The sequence below is a fragment of the Trichechus manatus genome, unplaced genomic scaffold (genome assembly GCF_000243295.1).
Source record: "Trichechus manatus latirostris isolate Lorelei unplaced genomic scaffold, TriManLat1.0 scaffold00102, whole genome shotgun sequence".
NCBI classification, from domain to species: Eukaryota; Metazoa; Chordata; class Mammalia; order Sirenia; family Trichechidae; genus Trichechus; species Trichechus manatus.
This window is the reverse complement of record NW_004444038.1, coordinates 5,391,967-5,416,370: the sequence shown is the minus strand read 5'-3', so window position 1 is coordinate 5,416,370 and position 24,404 is coordinate 5,391,967. Positions and strand designations below refer to the sequence as shown.

General features: G+C 39.2%; 1 protein-coding gene across 1 annotated transcript in view; it reads right to left on the bottom strand.

Annotated features, from left to right (window-relative positions):
• The window catches only part of MYO16 (myosin XVI), a 637,778-nt gene that overhangs the window by 359,672 nt on the left and 253,702 nt on the right, over positions 1-24,404 (bottom strand). The window contains exon 16 of the mRNA XM_004382940.2: positions 10,681-10,828. Within this exon, the coding sequence (XP_004382997.2) occupies positions 10,681-10,828 (148 nt within the window). The remainder of the gene's footprint in view (positions 1-10,680; positions 10,829-24,404) is intronic.

The following is a 24,404-nucleotide window of genomic DNA, read 5'->3' as shown; positions in this document are numbered from 1 at the left end:
CGCCTGACCCACAGAGTTTGGATTTGCCAGCCCCCGCAATCCCGTGAGCCAGCAGAGGTCTCCAGGCTGTCCCCTAACCCACAAATTTGGGACTGGCCAGCCCCTACAATTGTGTGAGCCACTTCCTTGGAGAAAATTTGTAAATCTCTCTCTATGTACTGATATACATTTATATACATATGTATATATACACACACACGCACACAAGCACATATGCATCACTGGTTTTGCTCCTCTAGAAAACCCAACCTAAAACAACATCTAATTTACTAACTAGGCAATTGAAGCTCAGAGAGTTTCAGTAATTTATTGAAGGTTACACAGAAAGTGACTGGGGGATTCGAACGCAGATCTGTATCAGTCCAAAATCCACAATCTTTCCACTCCACCAAGCTCTCTCATGATACAAAAATGATTTTCTATGTTCATAACTGAAAGCAAAATGTGCTGCTTGACCATCTAGTGTCAAATGAACTCATCTTCCTCATTCAGTCACACTGAAAATCAGCATTTAAAGTAGTCTCCAAAAAAAAAAAACCCTTACTTCTCACATGACTGATCTCCAACTCCAGCTAAAGGCACTGTTGAGACAATCGATGGAGGTGACGTTGGAGAGTATGTCAACAGATCATTCCTCTAAATTCTTTAAGGTCCAGCCATCTCTGTTGTCTTGCACCACCGAGGAGATTGTACTGGATATGACAGAACAGCAGTACACACTGCAGGCTTCTGAGCTAGGAGGCTTCATAGTTACATTGGAATTCACCACGTGCTTATCTGATGTGAGTGTAAAGACTGAGACCGAAGAGGCGAACAGCTAAGATATTACAGTGATAAAGGATTGAAGCAGGAAAAGTCTAGCCGGGGAAGAGCGACCCCTAACTGAACAGAGATTTGATACCAAAATGGTGAGCACTTGCTGCATAACTGCATTGAAAGAACAAAGATGTAAGCAAGGCTGAAGACCATGATATCTCTTTTTTTATACGGGTGACGAGGAAAATGGACAACATCAAAGTAGAATATCAAGGATCAGAAAACTAACTCTGAAAAGAATGTAAGAGTCTGGATATATTGAGAAAAGATATATTTTAATCTGTTTTCCCCAAATCATGACTGTCCTTATATACGCTGGCCCTAAAGTTTAGATGTCTGAACAAAGATACTTTCTACACTACAGGGCTGCCCATTATTCTTTGCAAGTGGACAAACTTAACATTCAGTAGCAGAGAGATTAAGCACTTGGGATCTGGAGATAGACCACCTGGGTATGGAATCATTTCATCCACACTTGCTTCCTGTGTGACCACCGGCAAGTTATTTCACCTCTGAGTCCCAGTTTCCTCAACCATAAAACATATGATATTAGTACCTATTTCATAGGCTATCAAGATAATTACTGTACTTACTGTAGTGCTAGCACTTAGGAAATATTAGCGAAACATTTAATAAAGTCCTAAAGATAGTCTCTTGCTGATGCGTATGTGTTTGTGCATACGTGTGTATGTTTGTGTGAATGCACCCTCAAAATTTTAATGATGCTATTATCACAAATTTGAAGAAAGAAGAAGAGTTAAGAAGTGTATTTTAACAAATAAATTTCTTTGTGTAGTAGATGCTGTAAAATTTACCTAGGGTGTAATTCATTTACTATATGGAACAAATTTTTAAATATTCACACAAATAATCGAGAATTGAACAGACGGGAGTTCAAATCTCACCCCTGCCACATGCCGATTAGCTAATGAAATAAACAAAGATCTCAGTTACCTCATATGCAACATGCGGAGAACAATTAGAATTTTCCACAAACATCAACTGACAAAGAGAAAATGTGTGGAAAATGCACAATAAATGATAAAATCAAAAACCTGTTGCCATGGAGTCGATTCTGACTCATAGAGACGCAACAGGACAGAGTAGAACTGCCCCACAGGGTTTCCGAGGTGGATTCCAATGGCTGACCTTTTGGTTAGCAGTCAAGCTCTTAAGCACGGGGCCACCAGGGCCCCCAATAAATGACAGTGATCATTATATTCAAAAGTCTCACAGTAGCAACAACAAAACAACCATAAAACAATACACGTTGGCATATAATAAATGCCGGCCATTCTAAGACAGTGTAGAAATCTGAATTTTTCAGGTGCATTCAGATAACAAATACAGGGTCTCTAGTCAAAATTCTCCTATACTAGATACTGAATAACATTGTGGACTGGGTTCATCATAGTGTTGTTTTAACCGCACAAAATATTTTTTTGGAAACCATAGATATATCTACGAAAATATATTACAGTCTTTATTTACAGGCCTCACAAAATACTGTTACTCTATTAATGGACCTGTATATGGACAGCTCTTGACCCAGGTAGTTGGAAAATCAAGGGTGTAAGCTTGGCCAAAATCCCTCAGTAGAAGGTGGCAGAACTGGGTCTGTTACCTGGGGTTTTCTGACTAATGCATACTGAAAGGGGCCAAAACTCCCTCAGGGCAGCTAGGAATTAGACAGGTGTTTGAAGCATAATCTAGTAAAAAGAGCTGGACTACTAACCAAAGGAATGGCAGTTTGAACCCACCCAGAGATGCCTCGGAAGACAGGCCTGGTGATCCGCTTCAGAAAGGTCACAGCCTTGAAAACCCTATGGAGCATTCTACTCTGCACACATGGGGTCACCTTGGGTTGGATGAAATGCAGATACGTAACTTACTCAGGGATATTTAGATGGTAAATTTGACTGAATGACAACTAATAACAGCAGCCGTAACAGAAAACACACGCTTTGTATGGCTGTTTGTCTGTGTGCTCAGCTCCCTTCCCTGCCTTCTGTTAAGTGGCTCCCACTCCTTACTAAAGCGCCCCTTGACACACACACCAGGACGGGCCCGTCGCCAAAGATAAGCCACTCAGATGACTGACCTGGGAAAGACAGGCTTTGCTTTCTCTCTAAAACTCCTGAACTGTGGAAGCCTAGTGCTGCGTATGATCATGTTGTTCTTCAGGTTAGAAAACATGCAAAGTAAAGCAGGCTGTATGTGTGTGTGTGTGTGTGTGTGTGTGTGTGCGTGCGCGCGCCAAAGACAGAGAGACAAAGACAGAGAGAGAGAATGGTGGCAGTGGGGTTATGTGATCTGTTCAGTATCTCCTCTCCTCCCCCACACCACGCTTCATCTTAAGGTTGTCAGAGTTCAGAATCCGACACCAGTTCTGACAGACGGAAAATGTGAAGCCAAACATGGGTTTGGAATCTGAATGCTTCATCTCCTAAATTTACTATCTAAATATCCTCGAGTAAGTTACATATCTGTATTTCAGGTTTATTATAAATGTCTTTTAGAATACTAACAACTCGTCCTCAGGCTATTTTAAAATTGTGGTACAAATATACATACAAACCTTTTGACAACTCAGAAATTTTTATATGTATAATTCAGTGTAAAAGAGGAAGACCCTCAACGAGATGGACTGACACAGTGGCTGCAACAATGGGTTCGAACGTAACGATTGTGAGGATGGCGCAGGACCAGGCAGTGTTTCGTTCTGTTGTACATGGGGCTGCTATGAGTCGGAACCGACTCGACGGCACCTCACAACAACAACATAATTCAGTGACACTGATCACATTCTTCACGTTGTGTAACCACTGTCTCTATCTTTTTGAGAATTATTCTACCATCATTTAACACAAAAGCTGGACCCCCTAAACAGAAACTCTTCTCCGCCTCCCCCCATCCCTGGTCACCACTAATAAGCTTTGGTTTCTATATACTTGCGTATTTTATCCAGGTGAGATCATACAGTCTTATCTTTTTGTCATTGACTGATTTCACTCAGCGTGTTTTCCAGGGTCATCTATGTTGCGGCACGCGTCTGGATTTCAGTTCTCTTTATGGTTGAGTCATGTCCCCTTGTATGTTTCCATAGGGTTTTGAAGATTAAATAAATAACATACTTAAAGAAGTAGAGGACAGCATCTGATATACATGCCTGTTTTCTTCTTTCTCTTCTTTTGGTAGCACAAGTTCAAAAATGTAAAACCACTGCCGTCGAGTCAATTCCGACTCCTAGCAACGCTGTAGGACAGAGTAGAACTGGCAGTTCAAGAATGGAAGGAGGTAAAAAATCCATCCACTCTGACTACTTCCTGTTGGCTTTTCATAAGTGAAATTTACCTGGCTCATTTTACAGTGGTGATCCACCAACATTTCTGTAATTTCTATATTATAACCTTCAGCTGAAGTACTGAAAGCTTCTCATAGTTTCAATTTTTTATTTTTTTTATTATCCTACTGGATAAGGAAATGACCCATAATTGCTTTTGATGGTAGTGAGAGGTGACAAATTCCAGAGTATCGGGTTGGTTTTGCTTCATCACATTTTAAATACACACACCCAGCCTCTGACCTTGTGCTTGTCCTTCCATTCCTTTTACGTCTCATTGACCCAATGATACCAAGGCAGCAATTGCCACTTTATGGACAGCATTGTTATGGAGACAATACAGGGTTAAGGTTAAGAGACTGCAGGACCTGGATTCAAACCTTGGCACCTGCTGGAGCCCTCGAAGTCTTGGTTCCCCTGGTACACATGGCAGGGAACTCTGTGGGCCCTCTGCTTAGGGCCGGTGAGGATTAACGGAGATAAAAGACACGAGCGTTACAGACAGAGCCTGGCACATGATACAGGCTCCACAGACTGTACTTATTATGACTGTGATTATTATTTATATCATTAACAACAGTCCATTGGAAGTTGATTAAAGTAACCGATGTCTTGGCGTCAGGCTTTGCTTGCCTAAAAGCTGTGGTCAAGTAAACATTTTATAATATCACGACATTACGAAGACTAAGCCTCAACTTAATATTTACATTTATCCTTAAATACCCTCTTTTCATTGTGTCAAACTTTCTCAGAGTGTGTCAGCGTTCATAATAACCCCTCAGCAAAAGATGAAGGTTTGCCGGGTTAACTGCTGCAGCTTCCACTGTGACAGGGGTATTCAGGCAGAGATCACAAGCTCAAACATTTGGTGAGTCACAGTTTCCTTTCACTAACGTACAAGGTTAGACGCAGGGCGCACACTCTGAGTCAAACCGTCCCTTGCTTTCGGTTTGTAATTCAAAATCTGACCTTTCCTGAAACATGTTATTATGCAACACCACAATCATCTCCGTTATTAATCAATAAGAAGGGAGATTAGGAATCATTTCTTTGGATTTAAGAGTCCTCCTCTTCTGAGACTGAACCCATAAAAGCTGTTTAAAGAGGTAGAAGATAAAGCAATTGATGACTATGTCTTTCATTAAATCTCAATTCCCACAAACATAAGCTACATTTATTTCCTAGATGTAGTGTTAAGATTACATGCAAAAAGAAAAAAAATTAGAATAGAGCTTCAAAAATAAACAGCCAGAAAAAAATATATACATAAATCATAAGAAGAACCATAAGTAAAAAGGAAACCTTAATGGTAACTTGCTCCCCAACAGCCCCTCCTCTAGTCTTACTTCGTGCAGAGGGTGCCATCTTGTGGCAATTCTAGATAAATGCAGTCTCATTGTCACAGCTGTCACAGCTCAACATGACAAAAACCTAGAGACTTTTTCTTGCTGTTGTTTTAACAAGCTATGCCGAAAGCTGTCTGTGAGTGTTGTCAATACTGTTTTCATGTACTTAAGTTACAGGGGATGATATCTATATCTATATAATGTGTTTGTTATAGTTCTATCAATTTTGTAAGAGTGCTACCTGCTCATGGTAGAAAAGTATACGAACGTACGTTAGAATTCTGGGTGCATTTTAATGCTGAAATAAACCTTTTTAAATCTTCATGTGCTGCTTTAAAAGCTTTAGTTGCAAACACAGAGTCAAAGTTAAAAACCACTTTTTAGCCTTAATTATAAAAGCACAGTTATAGCAATTTTTTCTGTTCTTTGGAGTTCTAAGCACATGAGAACATACAATAAGCACGGACAATGCCTTCAGCTCACAGTTAATGTTACATGTGTATTTTATTTTGTTGCAAGTAAGCAGTGAACTTGTTGTAAACAAAGAAGAGACAGGATGTATTCAAAGGAAACAGGCTTGCAATTTTTTGGAGCGTTTGCTTTAAATCAATATACTTCATTAGAATTTTACTGCAAACTGCTCTGTGGGCTGAGTCAATAAACAAATGGATCTTCAGATGGTATTGTATCGGATTGTTTGTTCTACTGAGTAGGTATGTATTTCAATATCTTTTTAAAGAAAATCAGATAAGTAGACATAATGACAATAATAGCTAACTCTTATTGGACACCTATGCTAGGCATGGTGTCATGGACTGAATTGTGTCCCCCCAAAATATGGGCAACTTGGCTGGGCCAGGATTCCCAGTAGTGTGTGGTTGTCCTCCATTTTGTGTTCTGATGTAATTATCATCCATTTTGTGATGTGTTGTAAATCCTAGCCTGGATGCCTGTGGTTATGGTCCCGTTTGGGAGTGAGCTGTCCGTTACGTTAATGAGACAGGATTAGGTCATGTTAATGAGGATTATGGTGGGATGCAATACCCTTACTCAGGTCACAGCCCTGATCCAATGTAAGGGGGTTTCCGTGGGGTGTGGCCTGCATCACCTTTTATCTTACAAGCGATATAAAGAGGGAGTAGTGAGCAGAGAGAGAGGACCTCAGTACCATCAAGAAAGAAGAGCTGGGAGTGGAGCGTGTCCTTTGGACCCAGGGTCCCTGTGCTGAGACCCTCCTAGACCCAGGGGAATATTGATACCAAGACTCATGGAGATCTCCAAGGGACGCTGGGCCCACAGATGTTGAAAGGAAACAAGGAACTTCCCCCAGAGTCCACAAAGGGAGAAGCCTTCCCCTAGAGCTGGCACCCTGAATTTGGACTTCTAGCCTGTTAAACTGTGAGAGAATAAATTTCTGTTCATGAAGGTATTTCTGTTTGTGGTATCGGCTTGTGGTATTTCTGTTATAGCAGCACTAGATGACTAAGACACATGGTATTAAGCATTTTACAAATAGCAATCTCCTTCACCTCTGAGTACAGATCTTAAGACATAGTCTTAGAAGGATCATTAATTTGTGAAAGATTAGAAAGCTAGCAAGTTCAGGACAGAAATACTGTAGGACAATACTTCTGATAGTTAACAAGCCAAACAATTTCCAAAATTACGGTATTAATATACGTGATGACTAACGAAGAGTAGACACCAACCCAAAATCACCTATCATACTAACATGAGCTCCTCCACCCTCGCCAACATTTTAGAAGTCAGGAGAGCCACCAATACTATAAATGTAGAAGACCCATAGAACACAAATCACAATATGGTGGCACAATGCTTAAGCACTCAGCTGGTAACCAAAAGGTTAGCAGTTCAAATTCACCCAGTGGTTCTGGGAGAAGACCTAGCAATCTGCTTCCATGAAGACTGCAGCCTAGAAAACCCTACGGGCAGTTCTACTTTGTCACATGGGGTCATTCTGAGTTGGAACTGATTTGATAGTACGTAAAAACAACAACAATAACATAACAAGGAAAATAGCTTCTTTTTGTTATTAACAAAAAATTTGCCAGTGGGATGGCCCTTGTACAAATGTTCCAACTGATATTTTTATGAATCTGGAGTGGTGGTGTACATTTTTATTAGAAAAGATTGTTTTTCACTCATTAGATATTTATAATGCTTTGTAATAGAATAACTGCTTTGTTCAAGGCATTTGAATTATTCATGATTTTGCTGAATTCTTTCCTGTTGGAGCTTTTGACAAAGCAACCTTAGTGGTTGACTTTCTAAATTTCCTGAGTGATTCCAAACTCTCTTTTTCAAAAAGCAAAATCAATGTTAGAACCAGAGCGCAATAAAGAAATCCTTGTTTTCTCTCACAGACTTCAAAAGACTGGTCCAAACCAAGGACCAAGAGGTTGAATTGTTTCTTTGAATGGTAGACAAGAATACCGACATTTCTTCTTCAGTGGCTCTATGTCAGCCATGCTAAGAGCATACACACACACTTCCTCTAAACCGATGGTCTCTTATAAGCTTTGGACTTTTGCTTGTAAGGAAGAAGATGGGGAATGTAGAAATACTAGTCTGCTCCTCTTCCCCACTGGTTGCCCCTCAACACCCTGCCCGCTGTATTCAGTCTCACTATTTTTCTCCTCGGGACGGCATGCGAGTACACAATTGAGATGTTCTATGTAGAAAAATAAACATTTAAATTTCTTGCAATGGCTTTTATCAATACTGCTGTTTTATAATATATGCACTTCAATACAGGCTTCTTTATGGCTCTGCTTTTGATTCCTTCCTTTATTAGTTGAGGGTATTAGATTTAAAAAAAATTTCTAATGTCCTGGTAAATTAGCATTTTCTTCTGTTTTTCTATTACCTTTCCTTGGGCTACCTGGTGGTGCAGTGGTTAAAGCACTTGGGTGCTAACCAAAAGGTTAGCAGTTGGAACCCACCAGATGCTTTGAGGGAGAAAGATGTAGCAGTCTGCTTCTGTATGATTTACAGCCTTGGAAACCCTACAGGGCAGTTCTACTCAGTCCTATAGGGTCGCTATGAATCAGAATCGATTAGACGGCAGTCGGTTTGGTTTTGGTTTGGGGCTACCATACTTGAACACTAGAGTACTTTTTTTTCTTATGAATGTATGTTGTATCTGGGGGAGAGTAAACCCCAAAATAGTTTTTAACTTTAAATAGAAGACAGATTTGATACGATCTTCTCAGATTATTTTTCTCCTCAATGTGACAAACTATCTCTACCCCTGGATGTAATAGTTTCACTGAAATTTGATAACAGTGATTATTAGTGTTATGATAAATCATGATACTGCCAATTATTTGCCCCATCACCGACCACCATTCTGTCACTTATTCAACCTCTTCTCAGAGCTCAGCATGATGTAAGCCCTGTCTCCCCCAGATAAAACCATCATCTTGCCATTTCCCTACTTGATATCACCACTTGGATGTCTAATAGGCTTTTCAACCTTCACTTGGCAAAAAAAAGAGCACTTTATTCTCCGGCCATGCTCCTCCTCTCCAAGCTCCCTGCTTTCCTCCTAGACTCCTCATCTCTGTAAATGAAACACCATGTTGCTCAGGCTACAGTCACAGGTATCACTGTCGACTGATGTCTTCTCCTCACATCTATGTTCAATGCATCTGTGAATCCTGAACCCTCCACCTTCAGAACATAGCCTAAATTTTACTGCTTCTCACCATTCCCACTGCTATACCCTTATCAAGAGTGTCACCACTTCTAGACTACCATTCCAACTACTTAATTCTGCTTACATTTTTTACCATTACATTGAAATTGCCACAGACTTGCAGTCGTCGCTGAGGTGAAAATCAATTCATGTCCCTCCCATTCTCAGAACCCACTAATGCCTTCCACTCCCACTGGGATTACAATCCAGATGTCCAACCATGGTGCTCCCTTTCATTTTATCTCCGGTGTTCTTCTTCTTGCTTGCGCAAGTCTAGGTACACTGACCGGACTTCTCGCCATTCTCAAACACCACATGTGTTTTCTCAGCGCCCCTGGTGTTCCATCGGCCTGGAGCCCTCTGTTGCAGATCTGGCACAGCAAAACAGGTGCCTGCTTCTCAGGTACCACCTGAGAGAAACCCTCCCCAATTAACCTATTCAAAGCAGAACACCCACTACCACCTCTATTTCCTAACTCTGATTTATTTTTTGTCATATAATTTTTTACTACTATGGACCTGTTTATGTCTCCTCTACCAGAATATAACCTTTTCTTTCAAATCAACACAGCACATGAGAGAGGATCTGGGTAAGTCTTTTTGTGTAGTCCTAAAGGAAGCCTGTGTGTGTACAATGGGGGTGGGTCACTGGTAAAGCCCTCAACCAACTTTTTTTCTCACCTATGATCTTAGAGCTTAGATATTATGTTGGCTACAAGCAGGTGAATGAAATAACCTTCCTACATGCTTTTTCCCTTCCATTGCACCCTTTAATTTTTCTCATGAAAATTCTCTCAGAAGTATGCAAACTCATAGCATTCTTTTTGAATCCACTAACAAGCCCCCAGTAAACTATATTAAGTATTCACAGATATATGAAGTGAATCCATACTCTCTTTAGAGTATACTCTCCCCCTAACCCCTGCCATTCAATTCGTTAATGAGTTTGGATAATCCTATCCATTTCTCACTTCCTTCTTTGTCCCATGCAACTTTATTCTGAATGAGATTTACTCCCCTTAATGCTTGTGGTTTTCATTCAAATCCAAATCTGGGCCAATCCTTATGGAGAGACACACTGGATCAAGTAATTGGGGAAAAAACACACAATGAAAAAAAAATTCTTTTGCTCATTATCTTTTTGACTGCACACCTCCACCAACATCCTACAACTAATGTATCCTAACACAAATGCTTTCACCTCCAGGGCAAAAAAAAAAATCAGTCCCTTCAGTTTATGTGTATTGCTAATACTAGTTCATTATGCAACTTCATCTGTTAACAACGAATAATAATTACCCAAATGATAGTTCCCATTATTATAGAAGATGACCAAAGATTGGGAATGCATGACTAATATTAAATCCAAAATAGCCAAAAGGAATACCAAAGTTCATATATGTTGCAATCACAATTTGAAGGCATACCTATTAGATGGAAAATGCTTAGTCACTTACCGGTGTGTAGATAAATTATTAAGATGGAGTCCATATTTTTCCTCAGCAGATAATCCATCCATCAGCAAGTAGAAGATGAGGAAATTACTCTGGCCAAGAGGTTGTGAAATAAGTCGGGATTTCTCTAGCATATATGTATAAATTCTGGCTGGTTTAAACAAACAAAAAAAAATTAAGAATAATTCTTTAAATGGCATTATTAGTTGCACCATTTCCATAAATTAACACATATGAATCAATAACAGGAAATAATAATGCAGCTTCTTTTCCAACACAGAACTTTTGCACACAGGTATAATCTGAAGAAGACTCGCCCTTGCGCTTAACAGAGGCTCAGAAGGAAGTATTAGAATTTTCATCATGAATGACTCAAGATTATAAAGTAACAGCCTTGTTGCTGTGCTGTATTTATCATACTGAAAATAAAGTAGACATTAACAAGCTTTATAAGAGGCCAGGTCAGAATGAAATACGAAAAAATATTTAAAAAAAACAAACAAGACAAAAAATTGCCGTCGAGTCATTTCTGACTCACAGACCCCACGTGTGTCAGAGTAGAGCTATGCTCTACAGGGTTTTCAATGGCTGATTTTTCAGAAGTAGACTGTCAGGCACCTCTGGGTGGAGTCAAACCACCAACGTGACAATTTGCAGCAGCAGTTGTTAATCTTTGCATCACCCAGGGTCTTCTGACCACGCTATCAAGATCCAGGAAGACTGATAGTGGTCTTTCCCTGCTACAAACACTGGAAGAAACCCACTGCAGCAAAGTAAGACTTGAATGTAGCAGATACAATTGAATATATAGACTATATGTTAGGAAAGTTTCAAGACCTATACTGAAATTTTCTAAAGGTCCAAAAACATGCATTACGACATAGTGGCAGACAATGGAACTTTAGTAACAAAGTTCACAAGACAGGCAGGGAGTGAGACAGGTGATGTAGTTATAAAGTCACACGTGTCCAGTGTGATTGCTGTCCAGTCATCCTCTTATTTTATTGCAGTATAACACATGTACGCTAGTACCGCTAGTACCAAATAGTCATTATTTTGGGCCTCTGCCTTCACAACATTTCAGAAGAAAACAAAATAAATAACCTGTATCATGAACAAATTTATTCTAAACTTATTTCAGGGTAACTGGGTATTGCCAAAAGGATGCAATGGGGGAATGACATCTTTGATTTTGCTTCAGAGATCAGGATTGGCAATATAGAAACTGGTGTTAATCAAAAGTTACAGCTATCTGTTTGGCATTCAGAAAATCACATTGCTCTGGACCCTTCTTTTTATTTGAACCTAGGTTTATTCTTATTATTAATGGTCAGTAGACAATGATGTATTTGAATTTCAAATGTAAATGTGAATTACTGTAATTTTCCACTTTGAAGTAGGAATCCATAGAAGATCATCTTTTGGATCAAAGGATAGCAGTTCCTAGGAAGGATGATGACATAACTATTCCCTATATTTGAACTATAAACATTGAGCCACGTAATAGATCTGCTAATCATTACTCTAGAGCCCAGGCTCCAAAAGAAAAAAAAAAAAAGTCTCTCCATCCACTCTCACTTACCCAATTTGGATTTTATACATCAAATCTACTTGAACAACTGAAGCCACTATTCACAATGCATTTGCCTTTGTTAATTTAGTAAGTGGCCAATTTAGCCAAAAAGAATCATTTCTTTAATCAAAATTAATACCACTGAGCAAGCAATTAGAAAAGTCATTATGAGTATGTAAAGAAAAGGTCTTTCAAAATATCCCTTTAATTAGTGATAGTAAAGTCCAAAATGATGTTAAAATAAAGACGAGGGGAGAGCCAGAAATACTGGATTCTGAGTTGGCAAAAAACTTCAGCATGCATGTGTGTGTGTGTGCGTGTGTGTGTACATACACACATAGTTCTTTTCCATCTCTCCATCCGTATTTAATCAGGTAGTAATTACAAGTTGAGATCTTAGTTATTACATTTTCTTTTCTTGTTTAAAACTTTTAAAACAAATTCTTTGCTGAAACACTTTCCATCATGTAGGTTTTGCATTACTAATATTAATTCTGAAGTCATTTACTACTCAAGAGAATATTATTTTTTAATCTACACACATATGAAATGAACTGTCATAACTGTTCCCTCTTGTTTTGTTTTTTCATCAATTACAGAAATACCAGGTGAGAATGGAGGACTGACGGGGTGACCCGATAATTATGACTCTACACTCAGAGAAAGAGCTGATACTTGTACTCACTTGTCCCAGCCAACACAGAAGCTTTATTTAAAGCAGTATTCAAACAAGTCATCAAATTCCACACATACAATGACTTCAAAACCTTTCATCTAAATTCAAAAACAGCTTAATTAGTCATCATCCCAGTTAGCCCCTCTCCAGCAGTGAGTAAAATTGCCACGTATTAGCAAGATTCTGCTCAGCAGGATTTTAAAAATATGTCTTAAAGAAGCCAGTTTATGGAAGAAAACAAAAAACAACCAAGAATTCAAACTGGCATGGGACTCTAATATTCTTCCAAAGAGAGAAAACATAGACCTTTTTGTTGTGAATGAAATGAAAGTGTGATAGTGGAAAAAAAAAATAGCAGGTTTCTAAGTTAAAGAGGTTTCTGAACCCATTGATTTAAGTGTCCATACTTCAAAAGTAACTTTCTACTTACTGATTTCTTGACTTCTCAAGATTTGTATGTTTTAAAAGATCTTTTATGTAAGAAATATTTTTGAATGGAAATATACTTGTGATCATCTTTATCCAAATACTCTATATGAATGCTTCTCAAAAAGTTTCATGCTACTAAAAATGTTTATAGATTATATTGTTAGGCGCCATCAGATCACTTCTGACTTATAGCGACCCGTGTACAACAGAAAGCAACACTGCCCGGTCCTGCGCCATCCTCACAATCAGCTATGCTTCAGCCTATTGTTGCAGCCACTCTGTCAACCCATCTTGTTGAGGGTCTTCCTCTTCTTCTCTGTCTACTTTACAGATTATATATGACATAACAAATACAGTAAAATATTTTATAGAGTGACACCAATTCTTATTCACTATGAAAGAAGTTAGAGGAAATTAAATTTCCCTTTCCCTCAAGAAATACAAATACCTACCCTCATTGGCCTTCTCATTGATTTCCAGAAACTTCCAACACCCACTTCACCCTGCTCTATCCCAACCACTTATAAATATATGACAAGTTAGGACCTCTTTCCCCAAAGCCCTATCATGCTTTCAATTAGCAATCACCAAAAACATACCATCATTAATTAACAGCCAAATGTTCTTTTTTCTTTCACACCTATGCCATTTCTTTTTACTTCATCATTTACAATCATTAATGTTAAGATGGTGTGGGGTTAGTAAAAGGAGTCTCAACTAGGCATCAAAAGTATGGGTCCTACTCTTGAATCTGATATTCGAAAGTACTGAAGCACTGGAACAATTGCCAATCTCCACATCCTTCATAAATCTCTCCCCAGCAGTCATTACGAGTGTGAAAAGACACAAACGTTCCAGGCTTCTCCTGAGGAAGGTAGCTATCATTATAAAGCATCTACTGTGTACTAGGCATGGTACTACATGATTTTCAGACATCACCTCATTTAAATTCTGTTGCAGTTTTTTTTTTCCCCTATTTAAATCATTTATCTCCAAAGCCCAGCCTATTTCCACTAAGAAATTTCCACTCAGATAAATTGAAGCACCCTGAAACTATTAAAAGAAGGGCCAATTAACAATATAATACTAAGATAATTCGTGATACTAATGAAGATGTGGACTATGTTCGGATTTGTTTACTTAAAATCAAGTTGGAAAAAACGCAAGGCAAAATATGGTTTCCATTTCCTTTGTGTTAAACTCTAAGGTTGAAGTTTCCTAAGTAGTTAACACAAAATTGACATATTTATTGGAAGAGGTTTTCGACTGTTATTAAATTTCATTTCCCATTAGAACAGATTTGGGAGTCTTTACGGTACAGAGAAGACACAGAGCCAAATACTCCCCACTTCCCACACGCTTTCTCTGGGTCCCCCCGCCCTTGTCCTCCCTCCAGTGCATTTCTAGCTCGCCCATCCCCACACTTACGTAGCCTGTACTAAGAAAGAGAAAATAGCTCTATTATTAGCATAAATGAATTGTAATTATGAAGAGAAATTGGCTCTTAAAAATAGCCCAGAAACAAATACTGATCATTTTTTCTTTTCTGATATTTCACACTCTCAATAATGGGCTCTTCATTAGCATGAATGAGTTCCTGATGGTTTTATACCATTTCCTTCCTAAACTGAGTAACTACTGCTCCACTTTGTTGGCACTTCATAATGCCATTCCTTATGTTCACCACAAGAAGCCCCGGTGGTGCAAGGGTTAAACCCTCAGCTACTAAGCGAAAGATTGGTGGTTGAACCCACCCAGAGATTCCGTGGAAGAAAAGGCCCAGCAGTCTGTTTCCATTAAGATTACAGCCAAGAAAACCCTATGGGGCAGTTCTATTGTGTTAATGGGGTCGCTGTGAGTTAAAATCAACTCGATGGCCCCTAACAACAACATGTTGTTACTTCAAGAAATATTTAATGAGTACAGACTATATAAGCTAGAGCAGAGGACAGCTCTACTGTCAATAACCTTATATGATAACAACAGAAACAAACAACAAACGAGACAAATAAGCAAAAATATAATTTCAATTTGTAGTAAGTGCTATGGAAGAAATAGGCAAGGAGGTGTGATTTAGAGTAATGGAGTTTGGATTGTAGGGGCACTTTAGAAAGAGGGGTTTTGGGAAGGTATCTCTGAAGAAGTGATGTTTGAAACTAGACTAGTCAAATGACAGTGACCTTTTTTAAGCCAAATTTTATGAGAAATAGGAGTAATTATTTTAGTAGAAATGCCTAGGAATACCTACCGATCCAACTTCTGCTCCTCTTAAAAGGTTCCTTTAAAAAATATTTCTAAAAAGTATTTCTTGTCTATTTTACATTAAAAGAGTTGTAAAGCTATTTATAATCTAGTTTAAAATAGCTGTAGAATACTACAACTCCACAGGGCTTCAAGCTTGAATTAAGGGGAATTTTTGCTATATTCACTTGTCAAAGCCACATCATTGGGCTTCTAGGCAAGTTGCTGGGAGAAAAATCAAACTATATCCTCAGCTATGGTTCAATTTAGCTTGGCGTTTCTCATGAACTGACTAAAGGGCTCCACCAGAATCCTATTTACAGGGTACCTGAGAATCCTCCCAGGAAAGAACTTGGTCTACCAGAAGATGGAACCACACCAGCTAGACCGAGGTACCAAGCAGTTCTGAAACAACAGACCAAGTGGACTGGGTCTGTGTGCTTCAGAGGGTGGGGTTGCCCTTGTTGCTGCTGTTAGGTGCCCTCAAGTCACTTCCGACTCATAGCGACCCGATGTACAACAGAACGAAACACTGCCGGGTCCTTCGCCATCCCTACAATCGTTGCCATGCTTGAGCCCACCGTTGCAGCCACTGTGTCAGTCCATCTCATTGAGGGTCTTCTGCTTTTTCGCCAACCCTCCACTTTACCAAGCATGATGTCCTTCTCTAGGGACTGGTCCCTCCTGTTAACATGTCCAAAGTATGTGAGATGAAGTCTCTTCATCCTCACTTCTAAGGAGCATTCTGGCTGTACTTCTTCCAAGACAGATTTGTTCATTTCTCTGGCAGTCCATGGTATATTCAATATTCTTCACCAACTCCACAACTCAAAGGCGTCAATTCTTCAGTCTTCCTTATTCATTGTCCAGCTTCCGCATGCATATGAGGCGACTGAAAACACCACAGCTTGGGTCAAGGGCACCTTAGTCCTCAAAGTGACATCTTCGCTTGGAAGGTGGGGTGTTACAAATTAGGCTAAATTCACAACTTGTAGGAACACAAACAGAACTTCACTGGGACCCCTCTAGCAAAATAGAATCCACAGAAGAGAGGCAATGTTCTCACACACATGGAAACAGATTACTGCACAGTTAGTAGGCACCCCAAGGGCTTCAGGGAGCAAGGATTAACACCCTGCAGAGCAGCAACAGCAACACCCAGATGGGAGGGACTGTCGGGAATACCGGGAGTGGTGAAAATGGGACTAAGCGGGAATGATCCCGCATATTTAATTACTCTTACAGTGACTCATCTGAAATCACAGATTAGTGAGTCCTGGGAGTGCCTGAATGAATTAAAACTTGTAAATAATATTTGTTTATACTGAAAGTTATCAACTATCAGACAACAGGGCAAACAAACCAGACAGTTAATATCGGCTAAACTGCAGGAATTTTTTTTTAGTCTACAAAGACTTCAAAGAAGAAGCTTCCTGTTTTTGAACATTTATCAATATCCTTCATATTAGATGGTCTGATACTTTTCATATATCCTTATTATGTATTATTATTAAAACTGGACAATTCCATAATTAAACTGGCTAGGAAAAGCGTAAAAATGTCAACTAGCCTCACTGTTCATGTTATTTCTAAAAAGAAACCTTTCATAACTTCCATTATAGAGATATTCCTCAAGTTTCAAGAACGAGCTGTTCCCCAAGTTATGGGAAAGAGAGAACCTAAGTTTTGAAATGAAAGAAGTAAAATAAAAAGACAAGTATTTCAAAGAGCAATATTAACACATCCAATACTCATAAGACGCTAAGAGTTAGAGGCAATGATCATTCCCATTGTACAGAACAGGAAATGAGGCATAAGAAAGTCAAGTGATGTGTCCAAGGCCACAGAGCTAGAAAGCAATAGACCCAGGCTACGAACTCTGCCAGTTTGGCTCTAGAGACTGTGCATTTACTTACCCATTACATAGGCAGATGGAACACTTAAAAACACACAAACGTTTGTATTTTGACCTAGTTGAATACATTGCTGATGGTGATGGATTTGGCACTCTATACATTCTGGGTGCCAGGAAAGCACAGTCTGAGAAACTATCTCCACCAAACCTTCACAAAATGAACTTTATTGAAAAGTGCATGAAAAGGAAAAAATATCACAAAACTAAGAGTCTATTCCCTCCCCCAAAGTATAGTAAACCAAACTAAAACCAAACCCGTTGATGTTGAGCCGATTCCGACTCATAGCGAGCCTATAGGACACAGTAGAACTGCCCCATACGGTTTCCAAGGGGCGGCTGGTGGATTTGAACTGGCAACCTTTTGGTTAGCAGCTGTAGCTCTTAACCACTGCGCCACCAGGGCTCCAAGGTCACTGTACAGGATGGTAAAACACTGTGTTTCCTGGGACGCTGTGAACTTCTAAAAGTCCTTCAATGAGTTTTTAGTGAATAGCATTCCCTTTAATCACAAATATCCCTGAAGAGATCACTTTGTTACTTAAAAAAAACTATTTGGATAGTAAGCTAAGATTTACTTTCTCTTCAATAATCAATATCCCAGATAAGGAGATAGCTTTATTACTTGAAATATTATCTGGTCAATACTTAAGATTTACCTTCCATAAATGGAGGGCTTAAGTTTTGAAAGTCAAACTGTCAAATGAGATTTGGAACATGTCTAATATGTGCAACCCATCATAGCTAAATGAAGAGGCTCAATATATGTGCTTATGCCGACGTTTAAAATCACTTTTCTCAGCACTGTGTTTAACCTTTTAACTGTAAAAGGCAACCATGTTAAACCTTTTATAGCTTCTATTATAAGACTGAGAAAGGGTCAACTTCAAAATTAGTTAATTTTCAATTAAATGAAAGCAAGCTGAAAGGATCATAGGAGAGCATGACGTCCAATCCTCTGAATTTATAGTTGGAAAAAGAGGAGATACGAGTTTTACATGTTGTACAACTCAATGGCCAAGCTGGGATTCAACCCCAGAAGTCACTTTGCCACTGCACCATGTTGTCTTGCATGGATATTGCTTTGTGACTTGATTTATAAGGATCCTTTAAGAAAATGCCCAAGCCATGGTATTTTCGATCACCTCATATGCATGTGAAAGCTGGACAATGAATAAGGAAGACCAAAGAAGAACTGATGCCTTTGAATCATGGTGTTGGAGAAGAATATTGAATATACCATGGACTGCCAGAAGATCGAACAGATCTGTCTTGGAAGAAGTACAGCCAGAATGCTCCTTAGACTCGAGGATGATGACACTATGTTTCAAGTACTTTGGACATGTTATCAGGAGGGACAAATCCCTGGAGAAAGACATCATGCTTGGTAGAGTAGAGGGTCAGTGAAAAAGCGGAAGACCCTCAACTAGATGGATTGACACAGTGGCTGCAACAATGGGCTTAAACATAGCAACAATTGTGAGGATGGTGCAGGACTGGACAGTGTTTTGTTCTGTTGTACGTAGGATCGCTATGCGTCAGAACCAACTCAATGGCACCTAACAACAACAAGTAAGGTGACAAATTAAAATACTGAAGAGACAACTGAGAAGATTAGGTGATGAAAAGAATGATGCACCTCTCTATATTATTATACTTAATCTGTTTATGAGTAGCACAAAGGATTAATGCACTCAGCTGCTAATCAAAAGGTTGGAGGTTCTGGTCTACCCGGAGGCACCTCAGAAGAAAGTCCTGGTGATCTACTTCTGAAAAATCAGCCATTGAAAACCCGATAGAGCACAGTTCTACTCTGACATACAAAGGATTGCCATGAATCAGAATTCACTTGATGGCAATTTTTTTTTCTTTTGGTATGTTCTGTAAGACACTGTTTTGTGTACTATACCCATAATTTGCATGTACTCTAAAGTCAATCGACAATCTTATATATTTGTTCCATTAAAAGACGAAGTTTGATCTTGAGCATAAGATACAGAATTGGAAATATAGTATCTACTCTACTGTCTGCCATTAATTTTATAAGTGGATTCATATGTCACATTACATAAACCTCTCTGTATGCTTAACACGCAAAATACAAATCATTAGGGATTCAGACAATGTATCTGCAAATTATCTCAAATATCAAATGAAAGTACTGTATAAATAAAAATACATTACGGTTGGCAAAGCTTTCCTTATATGTATATATTAACCTCCTAAAAATTATCTGCAGGTGATTACAAGACATTTTATATGTCACTCAATCTTGCAGGATGCTGTTTTATATATACTTGGGATGCTAAAAGGATTCTATAGTTAAATAAATAATTAGAGGGGGGGAAAATACTGGCCTGACAGCCAGAATAGAATGGTATTTTCTAATTTTCTGCAAACTAACAATGCCTACTTTTCTATACAATGTATATCTAGCTTATATTTCATAAAACTGAGCCGTGTATTTTTATGCTATAATTTGCGATTGCATTACTGCATAAAGAATTGACATTAAATGATAAAAACATAACAAATAGTGTCAAGAAAGGAAATATACGGTGTCAAGAAAGGAAATATACGGTGTCAAGAAAGGAAATATACAGTGTCAAGAAAGGAAAGATACAATGTCGACCTCTTCAGTAACTTGAAATTAGTAAGATAATACTCCCTGTCCAATAAAATAGTTACAACTATTCTAGAAACATTGATAATTTATGGAAATCTAGATCACCATAAAGTATAAAATCAACTTGTAATCTATATTTATTTGACCTACTTTGAAATATAATAACCATACTCCAATTTGATTAACTATTTTGGTGAACAGTAAAAATACAGAAGGCATTCACAGAGGACTGATTTGAATGACTCAGCTGTCTTTCAAAATTATATAAAGTCATTTAAATTAACATTTATTTTATTTTTCTTTCCAGAAAGGAGTCTTGGTGATGATATTATTTAAAAGTATTCCATTGCCATATAGTTTCTTAAAGTTCTCAATGCCCGATTTTTGGGGGTGACTGATGATAATCTTTCTTTAAACTGAAACTAATTTTGAAAAGTAAAGCCTGACACAGTAGTTCTCCTTACTTTCACGTTGCCTCTGTTTGTTCTATGCGAAAGCCACCAGGAGACAAGTAAATGCCATGAAGCCACTCCTCCAGCCATCTGAACATCAGATCAACCCAGCACTTCACATTTGGACTTAGAGAACATTAAGCATCGTGGCGTCGGTAGGGTTGGTGTCACCCAGTGCGGTAACTCATGGTGTCACCCCCTCCGTGCTAATTACTACAATATTGTAGCTAAAACACCAGAACATTTGACAAAATCAGCAACTATAAAAACACCAGCAGCAATGAAAACAACAGCATGTGCTTATATCGAGTGCAGATGAAACCGAGTGATTCAAAGCATCACCGCCATTGGATAATAATGACAGCTCCGACCAGAGAGCGTTAGGAGGTTCAAAAAGAAGATTAGCCTAGAGTTTTAGCCTTGTAGGTATATTGATACATGCAAGCTGGGCTTATGGATAATTTTTTTGTTGTTGTTACAACTAGCTACAGGACTGTTTTTTATAAAAAATAATAAATTTCTGACAAAACTGCACAAAAATTTTACAGTCATTTTTGTGTTACCCTCTCTGACTCTGTCACCTGGTGCAAGTCTGCACCTCCCACACCAACCGAGTGACGTCACTGTCATTAGACACCTTTAAAGCCATCTAGTCTAAATGTCCTGCCTAAAATAGGAACATTTTTAACACTCTGGTGTCTGCCCTTCCATCCACTTGAACATGTTCAGCTTAGGGGTGAAACAGCCCATCGCAAATATCAGAGTAAGATGGAAGATTCTTGTGATTAAGTAAAGGTATTTCTTCTCCAAAATATCTACCAACTATACAAAATAAAACCGAACCTGTTGCTGTCCATTCTGACTCACAGTGACCCTAACTCACAGTGACCCTACAGGACTGAGTAGAACTACCCCATATGGTTTCCAAAGAGCGGCTGGTGGATTCGAACAGCCAACATTTTGGTTAGCAGCGGAGCTATTAACCACTATGCTATGTAAAACAAATCTTTGCACTCAAGACCACGTGGTAGCAACTATCTAAAGATACTTGAAGGAACTTGTCCGATTTTCCTCGAGTCTTTTCTTTTTCCGTTTAAACACTTTCAGCCTTTTCAGCGTTTACTCAGAGGACATAATGCTTGGATCTGCCATCTCCTGATAACATTCTCAGAACACATTCTTTTTATTTTTCCTCTAAACTACAGGAAACAAAGAGGAGGACTCCCTAGTGCAGCCCCGTCAAAGGACAACAGGCTCTTACCGCACATGTTCTAGGCTTCACATTTCTACTAACGCAGTCTAAAATAGTACTAGATTTTTTAATTTTTATTTTTAAGTAGTTGTACTACTCTTCATTTAAAATCCATAAAACACAATTACCAAATCATTTGGCCAGACTGTTAAAAAGAACACAGCATGAAGCTACCGAACAAACAAATGTAGGTGACAGTAACTGAATTAAGGGTGCTAATTAGGAGAACAGAATGGATGGAAAAGCAATATACAAAGTGAAGAAAAAGCAGAGACTGACTATACTCACGCTCGGGTTGCCGTTTTCACAAGAGAAAAAAAGGAGAATAAACTACGTTATACACAATACTGGAATTCTGAGAGCTTATACTGAGAGCTCCTTAATGATTCAGATGGCATTTCAGGACCTTGAAGGGCCCCAGGTTCATCTTTATGCATATTTATTATCACTGTATTTATCGTCACAGTATGGCATCGCAGAGGCTGCGTGAGTAGTATTTGCGGATTTGATTAGGCTGAAGATGCGTGGGGCTGCGTGCTAACAGAGATCGCTGATTAACAGAATACCACAAGTGAGTGTTTCCTGTGGCATTTTCCAGTTATTTTTTCTAGGTGTATATAATAATTTTCAAATTAATATTTCTAAAGAAGAGAGCATGCCTATGCTAAACTGTGGTGCCCCCGTGGCGCAGTGGTTAAGAGTTTGGCTGCTAACCAAAAGGTTGGCAGTTTGGATCAACCAGCCACTCCTCGGAAACCCTATGGGGCAGTTATAATTAGTAAAGGACAACACCTTCAGAAGTCAGTTATTGTGTTGTAAAGGGGACACTGAACCAGAAAAAAGCAAGTCATGCTAGCAATACACCAGGTTAGAAATTTCTCCTCTGTACCAAGTGTCCATAAATGGGAGTGGCCTGCTTTACTTGGGATTGGGCTATAACAGCGCTTATCACACGTTAGTGTACATGTCAAAGACCTGGGAATCTTGTTAAAACACAATCTCAACCAAGAGGTCTGGGGTGGGGCCTGACATTCTGCCTTCCTAACACGCTCTTACATTATGTGAATACCGGTACTCCTTGAGACACCCTATGAACAGCAAAGCGCTGGAACACTCAGCTCCTTTATGTGTTAGCTTCCTGCCCACCCAGCTACTGTGGCTACAGCCCAACAGTCACTAAAAGCTCAGAGAGAAAACTGTGCCCGTAATCAAGGCTACAGGGCTGTGCCATACACCTTCCCTGATACAGCACTCTTAAACTGTATGCTCTGTAAGGTGTGGCCTATAAAACCAAGACTTGAAAACCAAAGTTTAGGGCTCAAGACATCTAGTCTGAGGTCCTCATGAAAGCACAGACCTTGAACTAGAGCTCTAGGCCATGGATTGAAAAAATAAATAAATAAATAAAAGGATTTAAGCCACTGACTTCAAAACCTAAAATTGTTATCTTTTCTCATGCCTTTTTTGCCTTTTTTTTTTTGGTCAAATTCCATTCAGTAAAGTTTAATATGACGTAGAGGAGCCCTGGTGTACAATGGTTAAGCACTTGACTACTAACCAAAATGTCGGCGGTTCGAATCCACCAGCCGCTCCATGGGAGAAAGATGTGGCAGTATGCTTCTGTAAAGATTTACAGCCTTGACTGAGGGGACCATGGTCTTGGGAAACATCTAGCTCAATTGGCATAACACAGTTTATAAAGACAATGTTCTACATTCTACCTTGGTGAGTAGTGTCTGGGGTCTTAAAAACCTGTGAGCAGCCATCTAAGATACTCCACTGGTCTCATCCCTTTGGGAGCAAGAGAGAATGAAGAGAACAGGATACAAGGAAAAGATTAGTCCAAAGGACTAATGGACCACAGCTACCACGGCCTCCACCAGACTGAGTCCACTACAGCTAGATGGTGCCTGGCTACCACCACTGACTGCTCTGACCTAGATCACAAGAGAGGGTCCTGGACAGAGCTGGAAAAGGATGTAGAACATAATTCTAACTCACAGAAAAAGACCAGATTTACTGCCTAAAGGAAACTGGAGAAACCCTGAGAGTAGGGCCCCTGGATACCCTTTTAGCCCAGTGGTGAAGCCCCTTCCAAAATTCACCGTTCAGCTGGGGATTGGACAGCCTCATAAAACAAAACAGGACTAATGAGGCACAGCAGTCCAGGGACAAGGACTAGAAGGAGGGAGGGGACAGGAAAGCTGGTGATAGGGAACCCAAGGTTGAGTAAGGACAGTGTTGACATGTAGTGGTGTTGTTAACCATTGTCATAGGGAAACATGTGTACCAACTGTTTGAGAAACTATTTTGTTCTGTAAACCTTCGTCTAAAGTGAGAATAGCAGCACAATTGGAAGAATGTAATCAATGTCACTGAACTGTGCATGTAGAAATTTTTGAAATGGTGTATCTTGGGCTATGTATATTTTCATCAAAAGAAAAAAAAAGGGTCAAGAAGGGAGAGGGTCGACATGTTGTGGGGTTGTTAACCAATGTCATAAAACAATATGTGTACTGACTGTTTAATGAGAAACTATTTGTTCTGTAAACCTTCACCTGAAGTA